At 43.7% G+C, this 26,466-nt stretch overlaps 1 protein-coding gene across 1 annotated transcript in view; it reads left to right on the top strand.

The window, feature by feature from the left end:
• Positions 1-26,466, top strand: part of LOC126199134 (cytochrome P450 6a2-like) — a 259,881-nt gene that overhangs the window by 165,045 nt on the left and 68,370 nt on the right. Inside the window, exon 2 of the mRNA XM_049935889.1 lies at positions 16,602-16,942. Coding sequence (XP_049791846.1) covers positions 16,607-16,942 — 336 coding nt within the window. The 5' untranslated portion in view covers positions 16,602-16,606. The remainder of the gene's footprint in view (positions 1-16,601; positions 16,943-26,466) is intronic.

Raw genomic sequence — 26,466 nt, 5'->3', positions numbered from 1 at the left:
CACAACCAAGAGGCAGTCAGGGACCTACCGACAAGACGACTTGCTAACCACTGACCTGTATACGAGGATTCAAAAGCCAAAACGCTACAGACACAGCCGCCCACAACCAAAAATACATTAAGCTGTCAAAAACTACACACCATGTTGGACAGCGACAACAGGTGAGAAAAGGACACTGCCTGAATTGACGTCAGCAACCAGGGCAGGTAACCGGAACACCAGCGGCCACAAGGCAGAAAATTCCGCTGGTGCACTTGAATTTCAAACCGACATATATAGTTAATTCCACCATACGGCGGCTAAATCTTCACCAACTCCAACACTCGCTGTTGCTCCCAGGAATACCGGCAACCAAGGGGACAATGTGAAGAGACGTGGCTTTAGTAATTAAATCATCACTCAATTTTTCATGTCCTGGGTCAGTGAGCCATGAACCTCGTAGCACTCGAACAGCCCCCACACGCTCCGACACTGCATAGAGACCGCCAGCGGGCGCGGCCGACTTCGCCACGCGGAGACTTCCTTGCTGATCCGCTCCAACCGAACGACTGGCTGCCAGTATGCCAACGATATTTAAAACAAGTTGTCAGCGGAAATGACATCAACTAAAGACACAGTTTGACACCCACTTGCACGAAGACTTGACAATACTCAGCAGTGGCTGTGCAATCTACATCTACATCTACATTTATACTCCGCAAGCCACCCAACGGTGTGTGGCGGAGGGCACTTTACGTGCCACTGTCATTACCTCCCTTTCCTGTTCCAGTCGCGTATGGTTCGCGGGAAGAACGACTGTCTGAAAGGCTCCCTGCGCGCTCGAATCTCTCTAATTTTACATTCGTGATCTCCTCGGGAGGTATGAGTAGGGGGAAGCAATATATTCGATACCTCATCCAGAAACGCACCCCCTCGAAACCTGGCGAGCAAGCTACACCGCGATGCACAGCGCCTCTCTTGCAGAGTCTGCCACTTGAGTTTGCTAAACATGTCCGTAACACTATCATGGTTACCAAATAACCCCGTGACGAAACGCGCCGCTCTTCTTTGGATCTTCCTTATCTCCTCCGTCAACTCGATCTGATACGGATCCCACACTGATGAGCAAAACTCAAGTATAGGTCGAACGAGTGTTTTGTAAGCCACCTCCTTTGTTGATGGACTACATTTTCTAAAGACTCCCCCAATGAATCTCAACCTGGTACCCGCCTTACCAACAATTAATTTTATATGATCATTCCACTTCAAATCGTTCCGCACGCATACTCCCAATTTTACAGAAGTAACTGCTACCAGTGTTTGTTCCGCTATCATATAACCATACAATAAAGGATCCTTCTTTCTATGTATTCGCAATACATTACAATTGTCTATGTTAAGGGTCAGTCGCCACTCCCTGCACCAAGTGCCTAGCCGTTGAAGATCTTCCTGCATTTCGCTACAATTTTCTAATGCTGCAACTTCTCTGTATACTACAGCATCATCCGCGAAAAGCCGCATGGAACTTCCGACACTATCACGAAGACAAATCGGGAGTCGATACACACACACACACACACACACAGCCAACACATAAGCGATCGGCGAGCCAAATCACGTCGTCCAGTAGGACGACCAACCGACGATTCACAAAGACCATCCCCGGCTCAAGTGATGCGTGGTGGCAATGGTCGGGTGAGCCATGGACATCCAGGCGTCACTGCTGCTCCAAACCAAGTGAACTAGTGCCGCTTTCCAACTCCACGACTGGCAGGTCCAAACAGCCCTCCTGGCACGTTTCAACTCACCCCATGACAGACGACAACTGCGAAGTAATAACAGTGCAGCAAAGATAACATGTGAGGACTATATCTATAGGTGCTGCCGCTGCTACTGACGGGCACACAACACAAAATTGAAACTAACATAACGAGGTGGCAACACGAAAAAACAAGTTATAAAATTAGAGATAGCACGTGCGCCAGCCATGCACAGTTCAGTTTGGAGTCCATAAAAATGTTGGAAAACGTGAGGCAATACTGACCCTATGACTTACCTCAGAAGATAGATTAAAGAAAGGCAAACCTACGTTTCTATCATTTTTAGACTTAGAGAAAGCTTTTGAGAATACTGACTGGAACACCCTCTTTCAAATTCTGAAGTTGGCAGGTTGAGAAGGGACTGAGACATGGTTGTAGCCTATCCCTGATGATGTTAAAAAAAAATGGCTCTGAGCACTATCGGACTTAACATCTGAGGTCATCAGTCCCCTAGAACTTAGAACTACTTAAACCTAACTAATCTAAGGACATCACACACATCCATGCCCGTGGCAGGATTCGAACCTGCGACCGTAGCGGTCACGCGGTTCCAGACTGAAGCGCCTAGATCCGCACGGCCACACCGGCCGGCCTGATGATATTTAATCTGTGTATTGAGCAAGCAGTAAAGGAAACAAAAGAAAAATTTGGAGTAGGAATTAAAATCCATGGAGAAAAAATATAAACTTCAAGGTTTTTCGGCGGCATTGTAATTCTGTCAGAGACAGCAAAGGACTTGGAAGAGCAGTTGAATGGAATGGACAGTGTCTTGAAAGGAGTATACAGGGTGTTACAAAAAGGTACGGCCAAACTTTCAGGAAACATTCCTCACACACAAATAAAGAAAAGATGTTATGTGGACATGTGTCCGGAAACGCTTAATTTCCATGTTAGAGCTCATTTTAGTTTCGTCAGTATGTACTGTACTTCCTCGATTCACCGCCATGATTTCATTCGGGATACTCTACCTGTGCTGCTAGAACATGCGCCTTTACAAGTATGACACAACATGTGCATGACGGAGCTCCTGCACATTTCAGTCGAAGTGTTCGTACGCTTCTCAACAACAGATTCGGTGATCGACGAATTGGTAGAGACGGACCAATCCCATGACCTCCACGCTCTCCTGACGTCAGCCCTCTTGAATTTCATTTATGGGGACATTTGAATGCTCTTGTCTACGCAACCCCGGTACCAAATGTAGAGACTCTTCGTGCTCGTATTGTGGACGGCTGTGATACAATACACCATTCTCCAGGGCTGCATCAGCGCATCAGGGATTCCATGCGACGGAGGGTGGATGCATGTATCCTCGCCAACGGAGGACATTTTGAACATTTCCTGTAACAAAGTGTTTGAAACCACGCTGGTACGTTCTGTTGCTGTGTGTTTTCATTCCATGATTAATGTGATTTGAAGAGAAGTAATAAAATGAGCTCTAACATGGAAAGTAAGCGTTTCCGGTCACATGTCCACATAAGATATTTTCTTTCTTTGTGTGTGAGGAATGTTTCCTGAAAGTTTTGCCGTACCTTTTTGTAACACCCTGTGTAAGATGAACATCAATAAAAGTAAAAGGAGGAGTCGACTTAAATCAAGTGATCCTGAGCGAAAATAGGTTACGAAATGAGACATTTAATGTAGTAGATGAGTTTTGCTATTTGGGAAGCAAAATGACTGATGATGGTGAAAGTAGAGAGTATGTAAAATGTAGACTGGTGATGGCAAGGTAAGCATTTCTGAAGAAGAGAAATTTGTTAACATCGAGCATAGATCTAAGTGTCAGAAAATCTTTTCTGAATGTATTTGTATTTAGTGTAGCCATGTATGGAAGTGAAACATGGACGATAAAGAGTTTAGATAACAAGGTGATAGTTTTCCGAATGTGGTGCTACAGAAAAATGCTGAAGGTTAGATTGATAGATCACGTAAGTAATGAGGAGGTACTGAATAGAATTGCGGAGAAGAGAAATTTGTGGCACAATTTGATTAGAAGAAGGAATCCATTGGTAGGACACGTTCTGAGGCATCAAGGGGTCATCAATTTGGTACTGGAGGGAACCGTGGAGGGTAAAAGTCGTAGAGGGAGACCGAGAGATGAATATAGTAAGCAGATTCAGAAGGATGTAGGTTGCAGTAGGTACTGGGAGATGAAGAAGCTTGCACAGGATAGAGTAGCATGGAGAGCTGCATCAAACCAGTCTCAGGACTGAAGACCACAACAATAACATTGTGGATTATTGTAACTAAATTCCTGCGTGTTTTTCCAACTTCCTGAGTTTTGTGGATCGTTGCCAGCCTCCTAACGTATTCCAAGATGAACTTAAACTCCTTAATGGTTATCATTAAGTTGCTGAGGTTCTTGGCAACTCTGGACTTCGAGCGACCTTTTATAGTTAAAACAGATGCCTCGAGTTCTAGTATCAGTGTGGTCCTCTTAGGGAGCAAGACGCTGACAGGCTACTGGTAGTATATGCTTACAGGACTCTGTCGGCTGCTAAGCTGAAGCACTCTGTTTATGAGTTGGAGAAGCTGGTGGTCATGTTCGCCTTAAAAAAAAACTTCATGTTATTTCTAGAAACCAGTAACCAGAGATGGGTGCTTGCGCAATTGTGAAAAAACTCGGCACAGTGCACATTGGGGAAGCCGCATTTCCGCTTTCCGATATTCGTGAAACACATATGAGGATTGGATAACTAAGTTGCTGATGCCTTTCGCCGTATGTTTGAGGAAGATTGCATTCAGTGGTCACGGAGATTTGGAACATACCGAGGGTGGAGTTTGTGTCCCCGTTGTATCGACTGAGATACATTTGTCATTCAGAAAAAAAAAAAGAAAAAAAAAGAGTAGAAGAAATAAACACAGGAGTAGTAGCCGATGGTTCATAGTGTCATCAGCGATCTAGTATGCGACTACTAAGTCAACAAAGGCCTTCTTTGGTATCTCACTCATTGTGATAATAAATTGACGATCTCTCTCTCTGAGAAACTAGTGCCTTCCTTTTTTTGAAAACTTCCATGAATCCTTACCTGGGGAACATTTGAGAATCTAGAAACCTACTCTGAAAATCAAAGAGTACGCCCACATTTGGAAAGCAGACTGAGGGCTGATTGGTGAGTGCGAGGCGTGTAAAGTGGCGAAGCTAACTCCAAATACTCGTTCGATATCCTTCCCTTAGCTCCTGAGTAAATACCCATGCAGAACGTTGTTGTCTCTTATTTGGTGCCTCCTCCTCGTACTCATTAGGGGAACTGGTAAATGCCTGTAATTATTGACACATTTTCACATTTTCTGTACACGGTGTCTAGCGCCGGCATGACCACCATGCTAACCATTCACAATCTCACTAACGTATTTTTTATTTATTTTTTAATTTTTAGCCCGTCCTTAAGATTTTCTTAGTGATAATGCACCCCCCTTTGTCCGCTCAAAACTCTGTTTCGGGAATGCGACATCTCACGTGACCGCCGTTCCTTGTTAGCCACAGCCAACTTCTCGCTGAACGGGTGTACCGCAGTCTCATACCACTCTCTCATTGTTTTCATTCTCAGATGAAAATGAAATGGAATAGATCTATACCACAGCAAAATGTGTTCTTCAATAGCGCCACCCTCGGGATCGATAAAACAACCCCAGAAGGTTTGAAGTTTGCGTACACTCTTAATTCCTCTCTGTCCGACATGTGGTGTGTAAACGACCTCCTGCTGTAGCAAGTTACCCAATCCAGAAGAATTTCACTCGAGCCAGGAGCTGCATTGATTTTGGACAATGGAGAAATGTGAGACGTTGCAATCGGTGTAGGCGTGCAGCAAGGTTAAATGTGGGTAAGATTGTTCTTGTCAGGAGTTTTCGAGCCCAAGGCCAGGGGTATAAAACGGTTTAGAGTAAGTGCACGCCAAGATTGGTGGGGCCTTGTTAAAAGACTTAATCTATCTAACTAGTCAAGTCTTACATCGCTTGGCCTTAAATACTGTTTAAGGTTAAAGCCTACAGCCTTCTGTCTCAAAAAAAAAATATTTACAGCAGTTGTATTTAATTCATGGGTCTCCAGCCGCTTTAAAATTAAAGAAATTTTCTGTCGATAGTCAAGCTTAGAATTTGCGCTGTAATGTTTGGACCACTAAATGAAGTGTTATGTTTGGAGTGTAACTGACAGCCGCTCATTCTGGGCCCCTTCCACAATTCCTGGTAATTGTCTTGTCCTGCGGGCTTAGCCGGGCGTCTCACAAACTGATCTTCCTCAAGGTCAGTTTCTGCCAGTTTTTTCACAATATACAATTAAATAAATTAAAAGAAATTTTAAACCTGGAACACACGCAGGACAAATGAATTAACTTGTGAAGCTAAGCAACAAAGTAGGCCTTAAGTTCTCAGATTTGCACTGTGACACAAGGACAGGAACACCAGACACCTAAAACAGTGTCCACAACATTTGCTAAAAGAACAGCTCAAACTAACTCCGCAAGCCAAGCTTCCACAGGCATACCTCCATGCACAAATGTCGCAAGCAAATGTTCAAAAACTTGCTCACCAAAATCTCTTCCACCCTATGATGACCGGGGTTGAACAAGTTGGGCCCGGCGTGCTTACATAGCCATTTCACCGATGTTTTCAACCATTGCTTGCGGCGTTCGTGCCACTGACGAGCAGTTGACATCCATGTCTCGCACATACGATTTTCTGCTCCGTTTCAGCGTCTCCGCCGAACACCTTTGGAATACGGTCTGATGATGATGTAAATCAGATTTAAAGGAGTCACCATTACAAATAAATACGTATGTGCGATTAATAGTGCCTTTTAATTTTAACAAGTTTGAATATCGCTAATATCTCCAATTATGATAATAGAAATAGCGTTGTAGTGTGCTGGCGACGACCCGACAGGCAAACCTGCTTTCTCTAGACTTTAAGAAGCCATAAAGTCGAGAGGCTCATTACTTTGCGCCAAAGTGTTATCTGCCGAAGTAGTACCAACCACAGTTTTCCTGATATAATCATACAGCGTGTTGCTAATGTTACCACAAAAATTAGAGTTAACCACTCCCTCGCTTCATCAGTACTTTTACGACGAGGACTCAGGGGAGCATGCCCACTATTGCCTGGAATGTTTGCTCTAGCATTGGTGTCGTTGCTACGACATTTAAAGTATATACACTGATGGGAAAAAATAGCAACACCGAAAAATATTTAATGTATCGGAATGAAATTTCGGAATACCTTGCCGAGGTAACATACCTGATTAACACTGCAAGATTACAGGTGAGTGAAAGAGCGAGATAACCTACAGCAAATGTGAAAGGCTGGTATATTAATAACCAGTGTAAACGCCACAATGTTGAATGCAGGCATGCAAACATGCATCATTTGTGCTGCATATGTGCCGGGTTTCAGTTTGTGGAATACAGATCAATGACTGTTGCACTTGATTGGTCATTACACGGATGACATCTACATCTACATTATTACTCTGCAATTCACATTTAAGTGCTTGGCAGAGGGTTCATCGAACCACAATCATACTATCTCTCTACCATTCCACTCCCGAACAGCGCGGGAAAAACGAACACCTAGACCTTTCTGTTCGAGCTCTGATTTCTCTTATTTTATTTTGATGATCATTCCTACCTATGTAGGTTGGGCTCAACAAAATATTTTCGCATTCGGAAGAGAAAGTTGGTGACTGAAATTTCGCAAATAGATCTCGCCGCGACGAAAAACGTCTTTGCTTTAATGACTTCCATCCCACCTCGGGTATCATATCTGCCACACTCTCTCCCCTATTACGTGATAATACAAAACGAGCTGCCCTTTTTTGCACCCTTTCGATGTCCTCCGTCAGTCCCACCTGGTAAGGATCCCACACCGCGCAGCAATATTCTAACAGAGGACGAACGAGTGTAGTGTAAGCTGTCTCTTTAGTGGACTTGTTGCATCTTCTAAGTGTCCTGCCAAAAAACCACAACCTTTGGCTCGCCTTCCCCATGATATTATCTAGGTGGTCTTTCCAACTGAAGTTGTTCGTAATTTTAACACCCAGGTACTTAATTGAATTGACAGCCTTGAGAATTGTAATATTCATTGAGAAATCGAATTCCAACTGATTTCTTTTGGAACTCATGTGGATCACCTCACACTTTTCGTTATTTAGCGTCAACTGCCACCTGCCACACCATACAGCAATCTTTTCTAAATCGCTTTGCAACTGATACTGGTCTTCAGATGACCTTACTAGACAGTAAATTGCAGCATCATCTGCGAACAACCTAAGAGAACTGCTCAGATTGTCACCCAGGTCATTTATATAGATCAGGAACAGCAGAGGTCCCAGGACGCTTCTCTTGGGAACACCTGATATCACTTCAGTTTTACTCGATGATTTGCCGTCTATTACTACGAACTGTGACCTTCCTGACAGGAAATCACGAATCCAGTCGCACAACTGGCCCGCACATTGATTAGAAGTCGCTTGTGGGGAACGGTGTCAAAAGCTTTCCGGAAATCTAGAAATACGGAATCAACTTGAGATCCCCTGTCGATAGCGGCCAATACTTCGTGCGAATAAAGAGCTAGCTGCGTTGCACAAGAACGATGTTTTCTGAAACCATGCTGATTAGGTATCAATAGATCGTTCCCTTCGAGGTGATTCATAATGTTTGAATACAGTATATGCTCCAAAACCCTACTGCAAACCGACGTCAATGCTATAGGTCCGCCCGCATCTCGTGGTCGTGCGGTAGCGTTCTCGCTTCCCACGCCCGGGTTCCCGGGTTCGATTCCCGGCGGGGTCAGGGATTTTCTCTGCCTCGTGATGGCTGGGTGTTGTGTGCTGTCCTTAGGTTAGTTAGGTTTAAGTAGTTCTAAGTTCTAGGGGACTGATGACCATAGATGTTAAGTCCCATAGTGCTCAGAGCCATTTGACCCATTTGATATAGGTCTGTAGTTCGATGGATTACTCCTACTACCCTTCTTAAACGCTGGTGCGACCTGAACAATTTTCCAATCTGTAGGTACAGATCTATCGGTGAGCGAGCGGTTGTATATGATTGCTAAGTAGGCAGCTATTGTATCAGCGTAATCTGGAAGGACACTGGAGTTGTCGTCCGATTATGTCCAACATGTGCTCGATTGGAGACAGACCCGGTGATCGAGGGGGCAAGACAGTATCTCGACACTCTGAAGAGGACGATGGGTTACAATAGCGGTATGCGGGTGAGCGTTATCCTGTTGGAAAACACTGCCTGTAATGCTGTTTCACCACTGACATCACAACGGACTGAATCGACAGAGTGAGGCACAAATGTTCAGTGAGGATGCAATCTGATAACCGCGAAAGCCATGAAGCTGTCGTACGAAATCGCACCCAGGTCCATAACTTCAGGTCTAAGTCCAAGGTGTCTAGCACCAGGTGTTAGTCCATTATGTCTAGCACGCAGACAGGTTGGTTGCAGGCCCTCAGCCTTCCTCCTTCTAACAGACACACGGCCCTCACTGGCAATGAGCCAGAATCATAATTCACCGGAAACGGCAACAGACCTCCACCTTGCCCTCCAATAAGCTCTCGCTTGACACCACTGGAAGTCGCAAGTGGCGGTGGTCGGGGTCCAGTGAAACTCACGCTACCAGGGCGTCTGGCTCGCCGTTCTTCTGCAAGTAACCGATCTGTAACAGTTCGTTGTTTCACTGTGACACCAACTGCTGCTCAAACAGCTGCTGCAGATGCAATAACATGCTTCAGAGCCGTAGGCTGAACACGATGGTCTTTCCTCTCGGTCGTGCCACGTGGCCGTCCGGAGTCCAGTCTTCTTGGCACCGTACATTCTCGTGAACACCGCTGCCAGCATTCGTGTGCAATATGTACAATGGCTGCATTCCTACCAAGTCTGTCTGCAGCATCGTAGAAGGAACATCGAGATCATAGCAGCCCTATTACTCGACTTCGTTCAAACACAGTAAGGTGTTGATAATGGCGTTTGTATTACCTTACAGGCTTACTTGACTAACATCACACGTCCATTCTGGAAAGGTACCTACCGGTCACGAACATTACAGCATGTATTTCAAGCAAACCAAATTTGCATTCTCATAGAAGCGGTACTAGCGCCATTCTTATGCGGCAGGCGTGAAATTTTGACGGACATCGTCTTTCAGATATACACTCCTGGAAATTGAAATAAGAACACCGTGAATTCATTGTCCCAGGAAGGGGAAACTTTATTGACACATTCCTGGGGTCAGATACATCACATGATCACACTGACAGAACCACAGGCACATAGACACAGGCAACAGAGCATGCACAATGTCGGCACTAGTACAGTGTATATCCACCTTTCGCAGCAATGCAGGCTGCTATTCTCCCATGGAGACGATCGTAGAGATGCTGGATGTAGTCCTGTGGAACGGCTTGCCATGCCATTTCCACCTGGCGCCTCAGTTGGACCAGCGTTCGTGCTGGACGTGCAGACCGCGTGAGACGACGCTTCATCCAGTCCCAAACATGCTCAATGGGGGACAGATCCGGAGATCTTGCTGGCCAGGGTAGTTGACTTACACCTTCTAGAGCACGTTGGGTGGCACGGGATACATGCGGACGTGCATTGTCCTGTTGGAACAGCAAGTTCCCTTGCCGGTCTAGGAATGGTAGAACGATGGGTTCGATGACGGTTTGGATGTACCGTGCACTATTCAGTGTCCCCTCGACGATCACCAGTGGTGTACAGCCAGTGTAGGAGATCGCTCCCCACACCATGATGCCGGGTGTTAGCCCTGTGTGCCTCGGTCGTATGCAGTCCTGATTGTGGCGCTCACCTGCACGGCGCCAAACACGCATACGACCATCATTGGCACCAATGCAGAAGCGACTCTCATCGCTGAAGACGACACGTCTCCATTCGTCCCTCCATTCACGCCTGTCGCGACACCACTGGAGGCGGGCTGCACGATGCTGGGGCGTGAGCGGAAGACGGCCTAACGGTGTGCGGGACCGTAGCCCAGCTTCATGGAGACGGTTGCGAATGGTCCTCGCCGATACCCCAGGAGCAACAGTGTCCCTAATTTGCTGGGAAGTGGCGGTGCGGTCCCCTACGGCACTGCGTAGGATCCTACGGTCTTGGCGTGCATCCGTGCGTCGCTGCGGTCCGGTCCCAGGTCGACGGGCACGAGCACCTTCCGCCGACCACTGGCGACAACATCGATGTACTGTGGAGACCTCACGCCCCACGTGTTGAGCAATTCGGCAGTACGTCCACCCGGCCTCCCGCATGCCCACTATACGCCCTCGCTCAAAGTCCGTCAACTGCACATACGGTTCACGTCCACGCTGTCGCGGCATGCTACCAGTGTTAAAGACTGCGATGGAGCTCCGTATGCCACGGCAAACTGGCTGACACTGACGGCGGCGGTGCACAAATGCTGCGCAGCTAGCGACATTCGACGGCCAACACCGCGGTTCCTGGTGTGTCCGCTGTGCCGTGCGTGTGATCATTGCTTGTACAGCCCTCTCGCAGTGTCCGGAGCAAGTATGGTGGGTCTGACACACCGGTGTCAACGTGTTCTTTTTTCCATTTCCAGGAGTGTAGAAACACGCCTATCAGCTTTCGTTTAGGCCCTACAACTCCTTCTTCGTGTTGCGATTTTTTTTTTCTCCGTCAGTGTAGAACACCAAAGGCTGCAGTTCTATAAGGCTACTGAATTTCAGTAAAGGCTTACGCTGACAACATTAGACTCAGCAGATGCAGTTGATCCATTAATGCTGAAGTGTAAAGTAGAAGCTTCGAACAAGTAAACGCAGCGGTTCTTAACAGGGACAGATCCTCCACCTTACGAGCTAGGTGCGGGATGCCACCACCCCATATGGAGGGCCTTCCGTGCGTAACAGAAGACAAACCACTAGCGACATATCTCCCAGCAGGTATTCATGTTATCAAACGAACCGGAAAACCAGAATGTTCATCATGTCATATGTGATACGTGAACACTGACAACAGCACATGGACCAATTACAGATATCGCTCTTTAAAAATACGTATATTCTACCACAGTTGTAACCGATAGAGTCCGTCTAAGCACCCGAAATACTAAAGCAGACTGCATCAGTTGGTGGTGAACCATACGGTAATAAAATGTTCTGGAAGTACACTTCCAGACTAACACAACACCGACCACAGTCGGAGTAACTGGTTTACGAAATCCGTACATTATTTTAGCATCATATGCATAAAGGTCAACAATCGCATCCTGAAAGTAAGAACAATGTCCGTCACAAGATCTTTCATGCTTCACTGTAGACATCCAGATACATCACCCCCACACATGGAATGCTCCGGATCCCCCTTTCTATATCACAGGCAATACTAATTAGATGCTAGTAATATGTGGAAGACAATGTGCGCCTGTCCATGGCAAACTTGAACAGCATATTCTTCGAATTGTCTCCCATGCATGTAAGGCTTATCGTCCATCACAGAACGATCAGGCCACGTGTGTGGTTTAATGCAAGTCAAACCAATCTTACAAGGGAACCTCCCCATCGCACCCCCCTCAGATGTAGTTATAAGTTGGCACAGCTGATAGGCCTTGAAAAACTGAACACAGATCTATCGAGAAAACAGGAAGAAGTTGTGTGGAACTATGAAAAAAATAAGCAAAATATACGAACTGAGTAGTTCATGCACAACATAGGCAATATTAAGGAGCAAGTGATCTTACGAGGGCCGTGGTCCCGTGGTTAGCGTGAGCAGCTGCGGAATGAGAGGTCTTTGGTTCAAGTCTCCCTCGCGTGGAAATTTTAATTTTTTATTTTCAGACAATTATTATCTGTCCGTCCGATGCGAGGTAACTGCGCCGTAGTATGGGGACGCTACACCTAAACAAACTTCGAAACACACGACGTCAGTCGACTTCAACGCACGGAAAAGAGAGTATTCCTCCTAACGAGGCTCCCTGGCTGGCAGTTGACTGTTCGCTACTTTGGACGAGAGTGCATTAAATACGTGAGATGTATTCCGTGGGCAATATGAATCCAGCAAATATAGCGGACGGACGGAGAGACAATAATTGTCAGAAAATAAAAAAATTAAAATTTTAATCCGAGGGAAGACTTGAACCACGGAACTCTTACTCCGCAGCTGCTCGCGCTAACCACGGGACTACGGCGCTCCTAAGTTTGTGTTATCATTGATGTTGCATATGTGCGCATGGACTACTCAGTTTGTATATTTTGCTTATTTTTTTCATAGTTCCACATAACTTCTTCCTGTTTTCTCGATTGATCTGTGTTCAGTTTTTCAAGGCCTATCCACTTTGCCAACTTATAACTAAATCTGAGGGGGGTGCGATGGGGAGGTTCCCTTGTTAGTATCAACGTTAGGTCGCAATTGTACGACACTGTCAATGACAAAATGATGACACGAGAGAAACTATTTCGATTCGGAATGCCACCAGATACATGTTACGTAATGTGAGCACGACAAAATGCCCAATTGTCCACACATAATGCCCACTGCACCTTCACAAATAACACGAGAAAATTTATTACGACCGCATCGGCACTTCTATCGAGCTACAAAACAAAATAGCTATTTGTGGTATGTGGGTCACGCTGTATTTTCGTTCTTACGGATTAAACTCCAGTGGCAACGCTAGTATTTAAATCAGCAACAATGTTTATTAAAACCAAGTTGCTGCATAAATATAAACAAGTTTTCTGAAATTATCTAGCTTCCTCGGCCAGTAAAGCAGAATGAGGTTCCCGTACAAGAAGTTTTCTGTTCTTCGAAAAGGGTACTAGACACATCAAAAATGTGTTGCATCACGTCGGTTCCCGGAAGTCCTGAAGATAGACTTTGACTGTGTACATTGTGTCACAGACACAGTCCCTTTGACTGTTCAGAGATGTCACGAAACCCGCCCAAAAATGTAAACAACCATGCATTAGCAGTGCCTATTAGACGGAGGGAGTCCGACAGCCGATCAGTTTCAGTTATTCCACGAGAAATGAGGTACACAGCTCGTGTTGTCTGTAGTTCAAACATGCCTAGACTGTCAATGCTTTGTGCCAGGAAGAGCTCTCAACAAGGGAAGTGTCCAGGTGTCTCGGAGTGAACCAAAGCGATGTCGTTCGGACATGGAGGAGATACAGAGAGACAGGAACTGTGACAGGCATCGCTCAGCCCCCCGGAGGGCTTCTGCTGAAGTGGATGACCGCTACCTATGGATTATGGATCGGAGGAACGCCGAAAGCAACCCCGCCATGTTGAATAATGCTTTTCGTGCAGCCACATGACGTCGTGTTACGACTCAGACTGTGCGCAATAGGCTGCATGATACGCAGCTTCACTCCCAACGTCCATGGCGAGGTCCATCTTTGCAATCACGACACCAAGCAACACTGCACAGGTTGTCCAACAACATGCCGAATGGACCACTCAGCATTGGCATCACGTTCTCTTCACCGACAAACGTCGAAGTCGTGCTTAGTGCCAACCCTGTCTGGCTGAACGCCTTCGACACACTATACAGCGAGTGCAGCAAGGTACAGGTTCCCTGCTGTTACGCAATAGCATTATGTGGGGTCGACGTACGCCGCTGGTGGTCATGGAATGCGCCGTAATGGCTGTACGATACGTGAATACCATCCTCCGGCCGATTGTGCAACCATATCGGCAGCATATTGGCGAGGCATTCATCTTCATGGACAATTAGCGCCCCCATCGTGCATATCTTGTGAATGAGTTCCTTCAGAATAACGACATCACTCGACTAGAGTGGCCAGCATGTTCTCTAGAGACAAACACTATCGAACATGCCTGGGATGTGAAACGTAATGACAGTTAAAAATTGTGTGCCGGAACGAGACTCGAACTCGGGACCTTTGTCTTTCGCGGGCAAGTGCTCTACCACTTTCCCGCGAAAGCCAAAGGTCCCGAGTTAGAGTCTCCGTCCGGCACACAGTTTTAATCTGTCAGGAAGTTTGATATCAGCGCACACTCCGGTGCAGAGTGAAAATCTCGTTACGCCTGAGATAGATTGAAAAGGGATGTTTATGGACGACTTGATCCACCCACCACTCTGAAGGATCTATGCCGCATCACAGTTGAGAAGTGGGACAATCTGGATCAACAGTGCCTTGATGAACTTGTGGATAGTATGCCACGACGAATACAGGCATGCATCAATCCAAGGGGACGTGCTGCTGGGCATTAGAGGTACCGCTGTGAACATGAAACTGGACTACCACATATGAAGGTCTCTCTGTATGGTGGTACAACATGCAATGTGTGGTTTTCATGAGCAATAAAAATAGCTGAAATGATGTTTATGTTGATCTCTATTCCAATTTTCTGTACCGGTTCCGGAGCTCTCGGAACCGAGGTGATGTAAGACATTTTTGATGAAAAGATTTCGTAATTTGTGTTTTTTGTTCAAGGTGTTATAAGTGTATTTCTAATTTCTCGAAAAGGGATGCTATTAGAGTTTTTCTCTGAAGAAGTGTTTTAATTCCTGATGTGTTGCGAGGTGTTATGATTTTTCGCCCACATGGTGATCTTTATTAGTTCTTAGAGACGAGATCTATTTAGTTAACTTTCCACGAAGAGTTTGTTTTATTGGTTTACATGAAGGAATTATTCATTTGTTCTTCAGGCACAATATCATCCTCCACCAAACCGACGTTTCAGTTTGCAAAATAAACGGTAATGCACCCGAAACGATCGTTACACGAAGCTATTCAGTTTTGAGAATACTTTTCCTAAGCTTACCAACACTCATTTAAGAGCGACGAAACATTATTAAACATTTATCACCTTAATTACTTTTGAATACATTGTGGGAGTGAACAGTGATCAATGTGTTACAATATTTACAATCAAAAACAGTCTTGATCACAATTTATTTATTACGGTGACCGGTTCCGACCATTACTGTGGTCATCTTCAGACCAATGAGTAAGAACCTCCTTTTGGTGGTAAATCACTTTGAGTAGTGATTTACCACCAAGAGGAGGTTCTTACTCATTGGTCTGAAGATGACCACAGAAGTGGTCGAAACCGGTCACCGTAATGAATAAATTGTGATCAAGATTGTTGTTGACAGTAAAAATTTTTCAGCTTGCCTATACCGCAGCAATTTCGGGAAATATGCCCGCAATGATTATCGGGAACAACACAAGGTAAAGTACGCGATTTAGTAGTACTTCTGTGGTCTGGAGAAGAGCAAGGTCTTATCTCAGCAATCTCTGCCTATACTGTTCACTGTTTGCATGCTAATCTTCCGTAATGTGACTAAACTGTAACCGTCGGCTCACATTGGGCATCTCACACGACTGTTGGAGAGCTCGTATGAGAAAATCGCATGTTATGTTTCGCATGGCTGGTATTCTCGTTGGCATGGAAGAGGTCATAATGTTAGGTTCACTTCGCTACGTTTGAGAGCAAAAGAGAATGATAAGGTATTGGACAGTAGTTTTATTGATGACTTTTTATACCATCCTCGGCAATGTGTGTAAACTGCCCTTTTTTTAAACTAGTAGGCATAGTTTTTTCTTCAATGTATCTACGGTATATTACGACTAAGTGATAGGCTAATTGAGCCATACGTCATATATACAGTCTGAAGGATTACTTCTGACACGGGACCTCGGTGCTGTTTTAGCTATCCGAGCTGTTCCTCAGCGGTACTGACGTTAACATGTATTTCACTTAGTTTCCCAGAATTTCTGATAGATAACGGAGTAATGAGCATATGTAGATTTGGCACGCTCTCGTCTACTGACTTCATAACGGACCTTTTTTCAGGGTTCTCCAGCAACCATGGGCCTGCTCCTGGAGGACGGCAGCACGGAGGTCCTGCTGGGCCTGGCTCTGCTGCTGCTGGTCGTCTACCGCCACGTGACGGCGCAGTTCGACTACTGGGCGCGCCGGGGAGTCCCCTATCTGAAGCCGGAGCCCTTCTTCGGCAACATGCGCGACTTCGTGCTCATGCGCAAGTCCTACGCCGAAGTGTTCGGCCGTCTCTACAACGACAGCGATCCGCACCCCGTCGTCGGCTTCTTCTTCCAGGCGAGGCCGGCTCTGCTCGTCAGAGACCCCGAGATGGTGAAACTGGTCCTCATCAAGGACTTCACGCACTTCCCCAGCCGCTATCAGGTTTGCATAGCAAATTTTCATTCTGTTTAACTGATACCTAATTCAAACTAGACAGGGTTCTAGCCTCTCCCCGATGTTATTCAATCTGTATATTGAGCAAGCAGTAAAGGAAACAAAAGAAAAATTCGGAGTGGGTATTAAAATCCATGGAGAATAAATAAAAACATTGATGTTCGCCAATGACATTTTAATTCTGTCAGAGACAGCAAAGGACTTGGAAGAGCTGTTGAACGGAATGGACAGTGTCTTGAAAGGAGGATATGAGATGAACATCAACAAAAGCAAAACGACGATAGTGGAATGTAGTCGAATTAAGTCGGGTGATGCTGAGGGAATTAGATTAGGAAATGAGACAAAGTAGTAAAGGAGTTTTGCTATTTGGGGAGCAAAATAACTGATGATGGTCGAAGTAGAGGAGATATAAAATGTAGACTGGCAATGGCAAGGAAAGCGTTTCTGAAGAAGAGAAATTTGTTAACATCGAGTATAGATTTAAGTGTTAGGAAAGTATTTCTATGTAGTGTGCCCATGTATGGAACTGAAACGTGGACGATACATAGTTTAGACAAGAAGATAATAGAAGCTTCGGAAATGTGGTGCTACAGAGGAATGCTGAAGATTAGATGGGTAGAGCACATAACTAATGACGAGTTATTGAATAGAACTGGGGAGAAGAGGAGCTTGTGGCACAACTTGACTAGAAGAAGGGATCGGTTGGTTGGACATGTTCTGAGACATCGAAGGATCACCACTTTAGTATTGGAGGGCAGCGTGGAGGGTAAAAACCGTAGAGGGGGACCAAGAGATGAATACACTAAGCAGATTCACAAGGATGTAGGTTGCAGTAGGTACTGGGAGATGAAGGAGCTTGCACAGGATAGAGTATCATGGAGAGCTGCATCAAACCAGTCTCAGGACTGAAGACAACAACAACGTTAACAACATTCCAATCTCTGTCTTCCTCTACAGATTTTGCCCTCTACAGCTCCCTCTAGTACCATGGAAGACATCCACACATGCACTACCACATCTCCTATCAATCTGTTCCTTCTCCTTTCAGTGTTTTCTACATATTCCATCATCTCCAACTCTGTGCAGAACGTCCTCATTTCTTACCTTATCAGTCCTCGTAATTTACAACCTTTCTCTATAGCACCACATTTCAAATGCACAGTCCATGTTTCATTGTCATACAATGCTGTACACCAAGCATACATTCTCATAAATTTCTTCCTCAAACAAAAACCTACGTTTGATACTAGTAGGCTTGTCTTGGGCAGGAATGCCATTTTCGCCAATGATAGTCTGCTTTTGTTGTATACATAGAAGAATCGTGGAGATACTAAAAGGTATCAGATAGATTATATAATGGTAAGACAGAGATTTAGGAACCAGGTTTTAAATTGTAGGACATTTCCAGGGGCAGATGTGGACTCTGACCACAATATATTGGTTATGAACTGTAGATTAAAACTGAAGAAACTCAAAAAACGTGGGAATTTAAGGAGATAGGACCTGGATAAACTGACTAAACCAGAGGTTGTACAGAGTTTCAGGGACAGCATAAGGGAACAATTGACAGGAATGGGGGAAAGAAATACAGTAGAAGAAGAATGGGTAGCTCTGAGAGATGAAGTAGTGAAAGCACCAGAGGATCAAGTAGGTAAAAAGACGAGGGCTAGTAGGAATCCTTGGCTAACAGAAGAAATATTGAATTTAATTGATGAAAGGAGAAAATATAAAAATGCAGTAAATGAAGCAGGCAAAAAGGAATAAAAACGTCACAAAAATTAGATCGACAGGAAGTGCAAAATGGCTAAGCAGGGATGGCTAGAGGACTAATGTAAGGATGTAGAGGCTTATCTCACTAGGGGTAAGATAGATGCAGCCTACAGGAAAATTAAAGAGACCTTTGGAGAAAAGAGAGCCACTTGTATGAATATCGAGAGCTCAGATGGAAACACAGTTCTAAGCAAAGAGGGGAAAGCAGAAAGATGGAAGGAGTATATAGAGAGTCTATACAAGGGCGATGTACTTGAGGACAGTATTATGGAAATGGAAGAGGATGTAGATGAAGATGAAATGGGAGATACGATACTGCGAGAAGAGTTTGGCAGAGCACTGAAAGACCAGAGTCGAAACAAGGCCACGGGAGTAGAGAACATTCCATTAGAACTACTGACGGCTTTGGGAGAGCCAGTCCTGACAAAACTCTACCACCTGGAGAGCAAGATGTGCGAGTCAGGCGAAATACCCTCATACTTCAAGAAGAATATCATAATTCCAAACCCAAAGAAAGCAGGTGTTGACAGATGTGAAAATTACCGAACTATCAGTTTAATAAGCCACATCTGCAATACACTAATGCGAATTATTTACAGTTGAATGGAAAAACTGGTAGAAGCCGACCTCGGGGAAGATCAGTTTGTATTCCGTAGAAAAGTTGGAATAGGTGAGGCAATACTGACCTTACGACTTATCTTAGGAGTAAGATTAAGGAAAGGCAAACCTACGTTTCTAGCATTTGTAGACTTACAGAAAGCTTTTGACAATGTTGACTGGAATACTCTCTTTCAAATTCTAAAGGTGGCAGGGTAAAATACAGGGAGCGAAAGGCTATTTACAATTTGTACAGAAACCAGATGGCAGTTATAAGAGTCGAGGGGCATGAAAGGGAAGCAGCGGTTGGGAAGGGAGTGAGACAGGGTTTTAGCCTCTCCAAGAAGTTATTCAATCTTTATATTGGGCAAGCAGTAAAGAAAACAAAAGAAAAATTTGGAGTAGGTATTACAATCCAGGGAGAAGAAATAAAAACTTTTAAGGTTCGCCGATAACATTGTAATTCTGTCAGAGACAGCAAAGGACTTGAAAGAGCAGTTGAACGGAATGGACAGTGTCTTGAAAGGAGGATATAAGATGAACATCAACAAAATAAAAACGAGGATAATGGAATGTAGTCGAATTAAGTCGGGTGATTAGGAAATGAGACACTTAAAGTAGTAAAGGAGCTTTGCTATTTGGGGAGCAAAATAACTGATGATGGTCGAAGTAGAGAGGGTATAAAATGTAGACTGGCAATGGCAAGGAAAGCGTTTCTGAAGAAGAGAAATTTGTTAACATCGAGTATAGATTTAAGTGTCAGGAAGTCGTTTCTGAAAGTATTTGTATGGAGTGTAGCCATGTATGGAAGTGAAACGTGGACAATAAATAGTTTGAACAAGAAGAGAATAGACGTTTTCCAAATGGGGTGCTACAGAAGAATGTTGAAGATTAGGTGGGTAGATCACGTAACTAATGAGGAGGTACTGAATATAATTGGGGAGAAGAGATGTTTGTGGCCCAACTTGACTAGAAGAAGGGATCGGTTTGTAGGACATGTCCTGAGGCATCAAGGGATCACAAATTTAGCATTGGAGGGCAGCGTGGAGGGTAAAAATCGTAGAGGGAGGCCAAGAGATGAACACACTAAGCAGATTCAGAAGGATGTAGGTTGCAGTAGGTACTGGGAGATGAAGGAACATGTACAGGATAGATTGGCATGGAGAGCTGCATCAAACCTGTCTCAGGACTGAAGACCACAACAACAGTCTGGTTTAGATGTCGTCCTTGCTCCGTCTGCCATTGGTTATTTTGCTGCCTAGGTAGCAGAGTTACTTAACTTCATCTATTTCTTGAGAATAAATCCGGATGTTAAGTTTCTCGCAACTATCATTTCTGCAACTTCTCATTACTTTGTCTTTCTTCGATTTATTCTGCACTCAGTAGACTGTTCATTCCATTCAGCATATCATGTAATATTTTTTCTTCACTTCTACTCAGGAGAGATATGTTATCAGCGAATCGTACCATTGATATCCTCTCACCATGAATTTTAATTCAGCTCCTGGACCTTTCTTTTATTTCCATCATTGCTTCTTCGGTGTACACATTGTATAGTAGGGGCGAAGGACTAAATCCTTATCTTATACTCTTGTTGTCTGCTTGATAATGAGGTCTAAAATATTATTTCACCCGCCAGAGATACTCCGGGTAGCCCTCATGACAAAATAAAGATATGGTAAGGAACATTAGCTTCTGGACATCTAGCAAATAAGTGTACGTAAAAGTTTCACAGTAATAAGATTACCCAAATTTTTGAGTGGAGTGAGACATACAGGGTGTTTATATATGAATGGCACTGTTTTAAAAATTAATAAGATATCGTTTTATTACTTTATATGGACAAACTGTACAGCACTAGCAGCAGCAACTGCGCTATTCGCTTGTCATGGTTGCTGCACAGGCGTAGCGTTTTCTTCCAAGATGGTGTCGCAAAACGAAAAGGCTTTCTGTGTGTTTCGTTTCGGGGTGGCATAATCTGTGATTGCTGTGAAGCGTGAGTTTCGTGCAAGCTTTAAGAAAGAGCAACCACACAAGAATATCACAGGTAGGTGGTGTCGAAAGCGCGTAGAAACCGAATGCTTATGTAAGTGGAAGAGTCCTGGTCGATCTCGTGTGTCTGAGGCAATCGTCGAAACAGTGTGCCTGGTGTTTCGCCGAAGTACTCACAAGTCACATAGTAAAGCAAGCAGAGAATTGTTCGCGTCAGAGATTACGGTTTTTAAGGTGTTGCGTAAGCGCTAAGTTTAAATCCGTACAAAGTGGGATTACTGCAGGCCTGTATACCGGCAGACAAACTGAAAATCCAGTTAGATGTAGGTGACGCTGGATTCGTTAAAAAAAAAAAAAAATCTTCTGTGATGAAGCCATTTTCCACGTAGGTGGTAAGGTGAAAACAAACGCTGTCCGTGTCTGGGAATGTGAGAAACCCTATGGGCTGATAGAGCATTGGCGTCAATCTCCAAAAGTAAACATCTTCTGTGCGGTGTCACGCGAGAATGTGTACTGCCCATTTTTCTTCAAACTGTCACGGGTAACTCGTTTCAAGAAGTGTGGGAAACCTAGTTCTTACCCCAGCTGAACACCAGTTATTAGGATTACCTTTGGATACTGGACAGTGCTCCGCCCCATTTTCACACGAATGTTCGAGAGCTTCTTAAGCATTTTCTCCGCCAAAGAATGACTGCACTTCCTGTAACAGCATACATCGGCCTTCTCCCCTAGCTACCTCGTTTGCCGGATTTAACACCTTGCCATTTCATTCTGCCAATGCCTGCAACCCTCGAGGATGTGTGTGAGCGGATAAAGCATGCAAAACCGAGGACATGCTACACCCAGTGTGGCAAGAATTAGACTACTGGATAGATGCGTGTCGTGTGATCAGGGTAACGGTCAGGGTGTGGGTAATGCATCACAAACTTCAACAGTTGCTGTTGTTTATGCTACAAGGTTTGCCAATATAAAGTAGTAAATCGGTCTATTACTAATTTTCAAATTAATTTGTAAATACTCCCCATAAGAAAAAATCTTGAACAGGTGTTATGAACTTCAACAAAAGTAAACAAAAATGTTCAAATGTGTGTGAAATTTTATGGGACTTAACTGCTAAGGTCATCAGTCCTTAAGCTTAAACACTACTTAACCTAAATTATCCTAAGGACAGACCCACACAACCATGCCCAAGGAAGGGCTCGAACCTCCGCCGGAGCCAGCCGCACAGCCCATGACTGCAGCGCCTCAGACCGCTCGGCTAATCCAGCGCGGCAACATAAGTAAACCATAAGATAATGGAAAGTAGTCACAATAAATAAGGAGATACTGATATAACTAGGTGATGAAATGGGACACAAAAGGCAGCAGATAAGGTTTGCCATTTGGGAAGAGAAATAGACGACGGTCGCCGAAATAGTGCGATATAAAATGTAGACAGGTAATACCAAGAAATCTGCTCCTAAAAAGAGAGATATTTGTTGACTTGTAACACGAGTTCATGTGTTTGGAACTCTCTTCTAAAGGTATGTGTATCAATTGTAGCATTTTACAGGAGTGAAATGCTGGCCATAATTATCTGAGACAATAAGAGAACAAAGGCTTTTCAAATGTGCTGCTAAAGAAAATGCAGACGATTAGATGGGAAAGTCGGATAACAAATGAAGATACTAAATCGAAATTTAAATAAATCGGTATGCATCGGACAGAAGCAAGTAAATAATGGTTCCAGTTGAAACGTCCCCTTTGAATAATTCTTACACAACTGTGCTTAAACTGACGCACAATATATTTTTTTTTAGCGCAACGCAATCTGACTTTCAAAATTCTCTACAAGAGAATGGCCCTGACTAACATTAACCTATACGTCTCACAAATCACTTACCTCACAAAAATCTTGGTTACTCCCTCTACTGCAATACAGCGAGCGCCACTACTGCCAGCTAAATAAAAGATTCAAACTATGGAAGGCACTAACTACTGATAGGGATAGTTAGCAAATGAAAGATATTAATAGAGAACAAACAATGTATTTACCTTGATATCATCATATATATAGCAGTTCATGACAAATTACAAAACTCCGCCATCTCTCTCCCCACATCCACCACTGCTGGCGGCTCACCTCCAATATGTAAGTAGGCAGTTTAGGTTTTTTTATTGGTAACGCCACCTCAGTATGAAAATCACCGGCTGTGCCGTGTGCAGTCTGTGGCTGCTTTGCATTGTTGTAATACTCAACCATTGTAGTGTTAGGCAGCTGGCTGTGAACAGCGCGTAACGTTGCGCAGTTGGAGGTGAGCCGCCAGCAGTGGTGGATGTGGGGAGAGAGATGGCGGAGTTTTGTAATTTGTCATGAACTGCTATATATATGATGATATCAAGGTAAATACATTGTTTGTTCTCTATTAATATCTTTCATTTGCTAACTATCCCTATCAGTAGTTAGTGCCTTCCATAGTTTGAATCTTTTATTTAGCTGGCAGTAGTGGCGCTTGCTGTATTGCAGTAGAGGGAGTAACCAAGATTTTTGTGAGGTAAGTGATTTGTGAGACGTATAGGTTAATGTTAGTCAGGGCCATTCTCTTGTAGAGAATTTTGAAAGTCAGATTGCGTTGCGCTAAAAAAAAAAAATATTGTGCGTCAGTTTAAGCACAGTTGTGTAAGAATTATTCAAAGGGGAGGTTACTCCCTCTACTGCAATACAGCAAGCGCCACTACTGCCAGCTAAATAAAAGATTCAAATATGGAAGGCACTAACTACTGATAGGGATAGTTAGCAAATGAAAGATATTAATAGAGAACAAACAATGTATTTACCTTGATATCATCATATATATAGCAGTTCATGACAAATTACAAAACTCCGCCATCTCTCTCCCCACATCCACCACTGCTGGCGGCTCACCTCCAAATGCGCAACGTTACGCGCTGTTCACAGCCAGCTGCCTAACACTACAATGGTTGAGTATTACAACAATGCAAAGCAGCCACAGACTGCACACGGCACAGCCGGTGATTTTCATACTGAGGTGGCGTTACCAATAAAAAAACCTAAACTGCCTACTTACATAGCCCCCATGCTCCCCACAAAAAATTTTACAAATTGGGTTGGGCAGTGCCCAATACAGATTTGAAAAAAATTTTTTATAATTACAATAACTAAGAAATCAAATGCACACACTTATTGATACAATGTTGGTCAAAAGCTAAAATTTTCTCACAGTCCATAAAGACAGTCTTGATCATTCATCACATTGCAGTGTTTTTCTCAAAGTCTGAGCAGTAAAAGAAAATGCACACGGAAGTAGTGGATTTCCATGCAGTCTTGAAGAAGTATCGTTGTCCTTCCAACGAAAAGACAGTGCTGACTCTACATGCAGACAGGTAATGAGCCACAACAGAGTAAACGCAAAGCGGAGTCAGTCGAAATTTTGAAGAGTATTGGTGGGTAGGTCATCACAGAGCAGACCCACTGTAGTCCTGGTAGAGATTACGGTATTGGTGGACCACCAGAGGTGCAGACCCACTGCAGTCCTTGTAGAAATAATGGTACTGATGGATCATCAAAGATGTAGACCCACTAGAGTCCTTGTAGAGATAATGGTACTGATGGATCATCAAAGATGTAGACCCACTGTAGTCCTTGTAGAGATTACGGTATTAGTGGGCCACCAGAGGCGCAGACCCACTGCAGTCCATGTAGAAATAATGGTACTGGTGGGCCATCAAAGATGCAGACCCACTGTAGTCCTTGTAGAGACGGCCAGCAGCCATCTGTTGTGACTGTGCAGGTGCACAATCACCATTGAAGTGTCTTGTGGATAATTTAGCAAGTCCATAACCACCACTTGTGCACTCACAAAGTTTTTGGAATTGTCCTTAGAACCAGCAATGCTGTTATCCAGTCCCTTGCTGAATTATTAACACACATACAAACACTAACAGTCCCTACTTGTCGCATATTGTCCATATAGTATGACCAACAGAAACGTGTGCAGTGAAATGGAACTTACAAGTTACTTAATTTGATGAACTGCTGTCAATTACAATTTTATAACATGAGAGTACAATTACAAAGGTACAAAATACATCATTAAAGAACAATACAGATAACATTTGTAGTAAAACAGGCTTTACAAAAGAATAGAAATAGACATATACGTCGGTGTTACGGGAATTATGACATGAGTACATACATAAAAGATCAGAATAACTTTCGAAACATCAACTTCACACATGAGCATTAACACAAAACAGAATAAATATTGTCTAAACATCTTTACAAAGTAAATAACATATTATTAATGCCAATTGTATTTGAGGATAACAGTATTCCTCATCATAGTGAACGTAACTTAGTATTAGAAGAGAAAAAAGTTCTATGAAACAGTACACAGAGACAGGAAGAAAACAAATACACAAGGGTACACAAACACATAGGGGGATAACACAAAAGGAAAGGATAGGGTTCGTTTTCAGCGTAACTTTTGGTACTGCAGTATTTTGCGAACAAAACCTTTTTTTGTTCTTGGAGATCTCCCTTCGTTCATCATTATTCCCAAAAAGTCCTATCTGTACCTCTTTTCTGTATTCCAACCATAATTCTTTCAAAATAAATATGGCTCATTGTACAATACTCATTTAGGCCCAAATCGTTTTCAGATAGCTTTCAAAGCATTCTTTCCCTATTCTCCATATTTAAGTTCTTATATAGTCTACCCCCTCTTAAGCTAACTTAAATCTACTGAGCTCAGATGCTAAACTAAGGTACGAGGCAATGCAGCAGCACATAACAAATTAACACAAACAGCAATGAAAAACGCAGATTTGCGAAGCAAGCAGCATTAAGAAATTAGCAAAGCAATTGTAATATTACAACTAATCTAAGGCAATGTGCAACAAATAATAACAAGAAATCATTAGTAAAACTGGCTTTACAGAATAATACAAAGTCAAATTCAATAACACTATGCCTGGCAAACAGCAGCAACTTATACCTAAACATGACATAGCTCAAGCAAAAAAAATAGTAGACTAAAGATAACAATGCAGATAAGGGAAATGTATAATCACATCTTAATGTCTAAGTAATTAAAGTGGTGCACCACAAAAACTAATTCTACAAAAGATTCCTAAATACTAGAAAAGAAAAT

This window comes from Schistocerca nitens, chromosome 8 (assembly GCF_023898315.1).
Source record: "Schistocerca nitens isolate TAMUIC-IGC-003100 chromosome 8, iqSchNite1.1, whole genome shotgun sequence".
Classification (NCBI taxonomy): domain Eukaryota; kingdom Metazoa; phylum Arthropoda; class Insecta; order Orthoptera; family Acrididae; genus Schistocerca; species Schistocerca nitens.
This window is presented reverse-complemented; position numbering and strand designations above follow the sequence as displayed.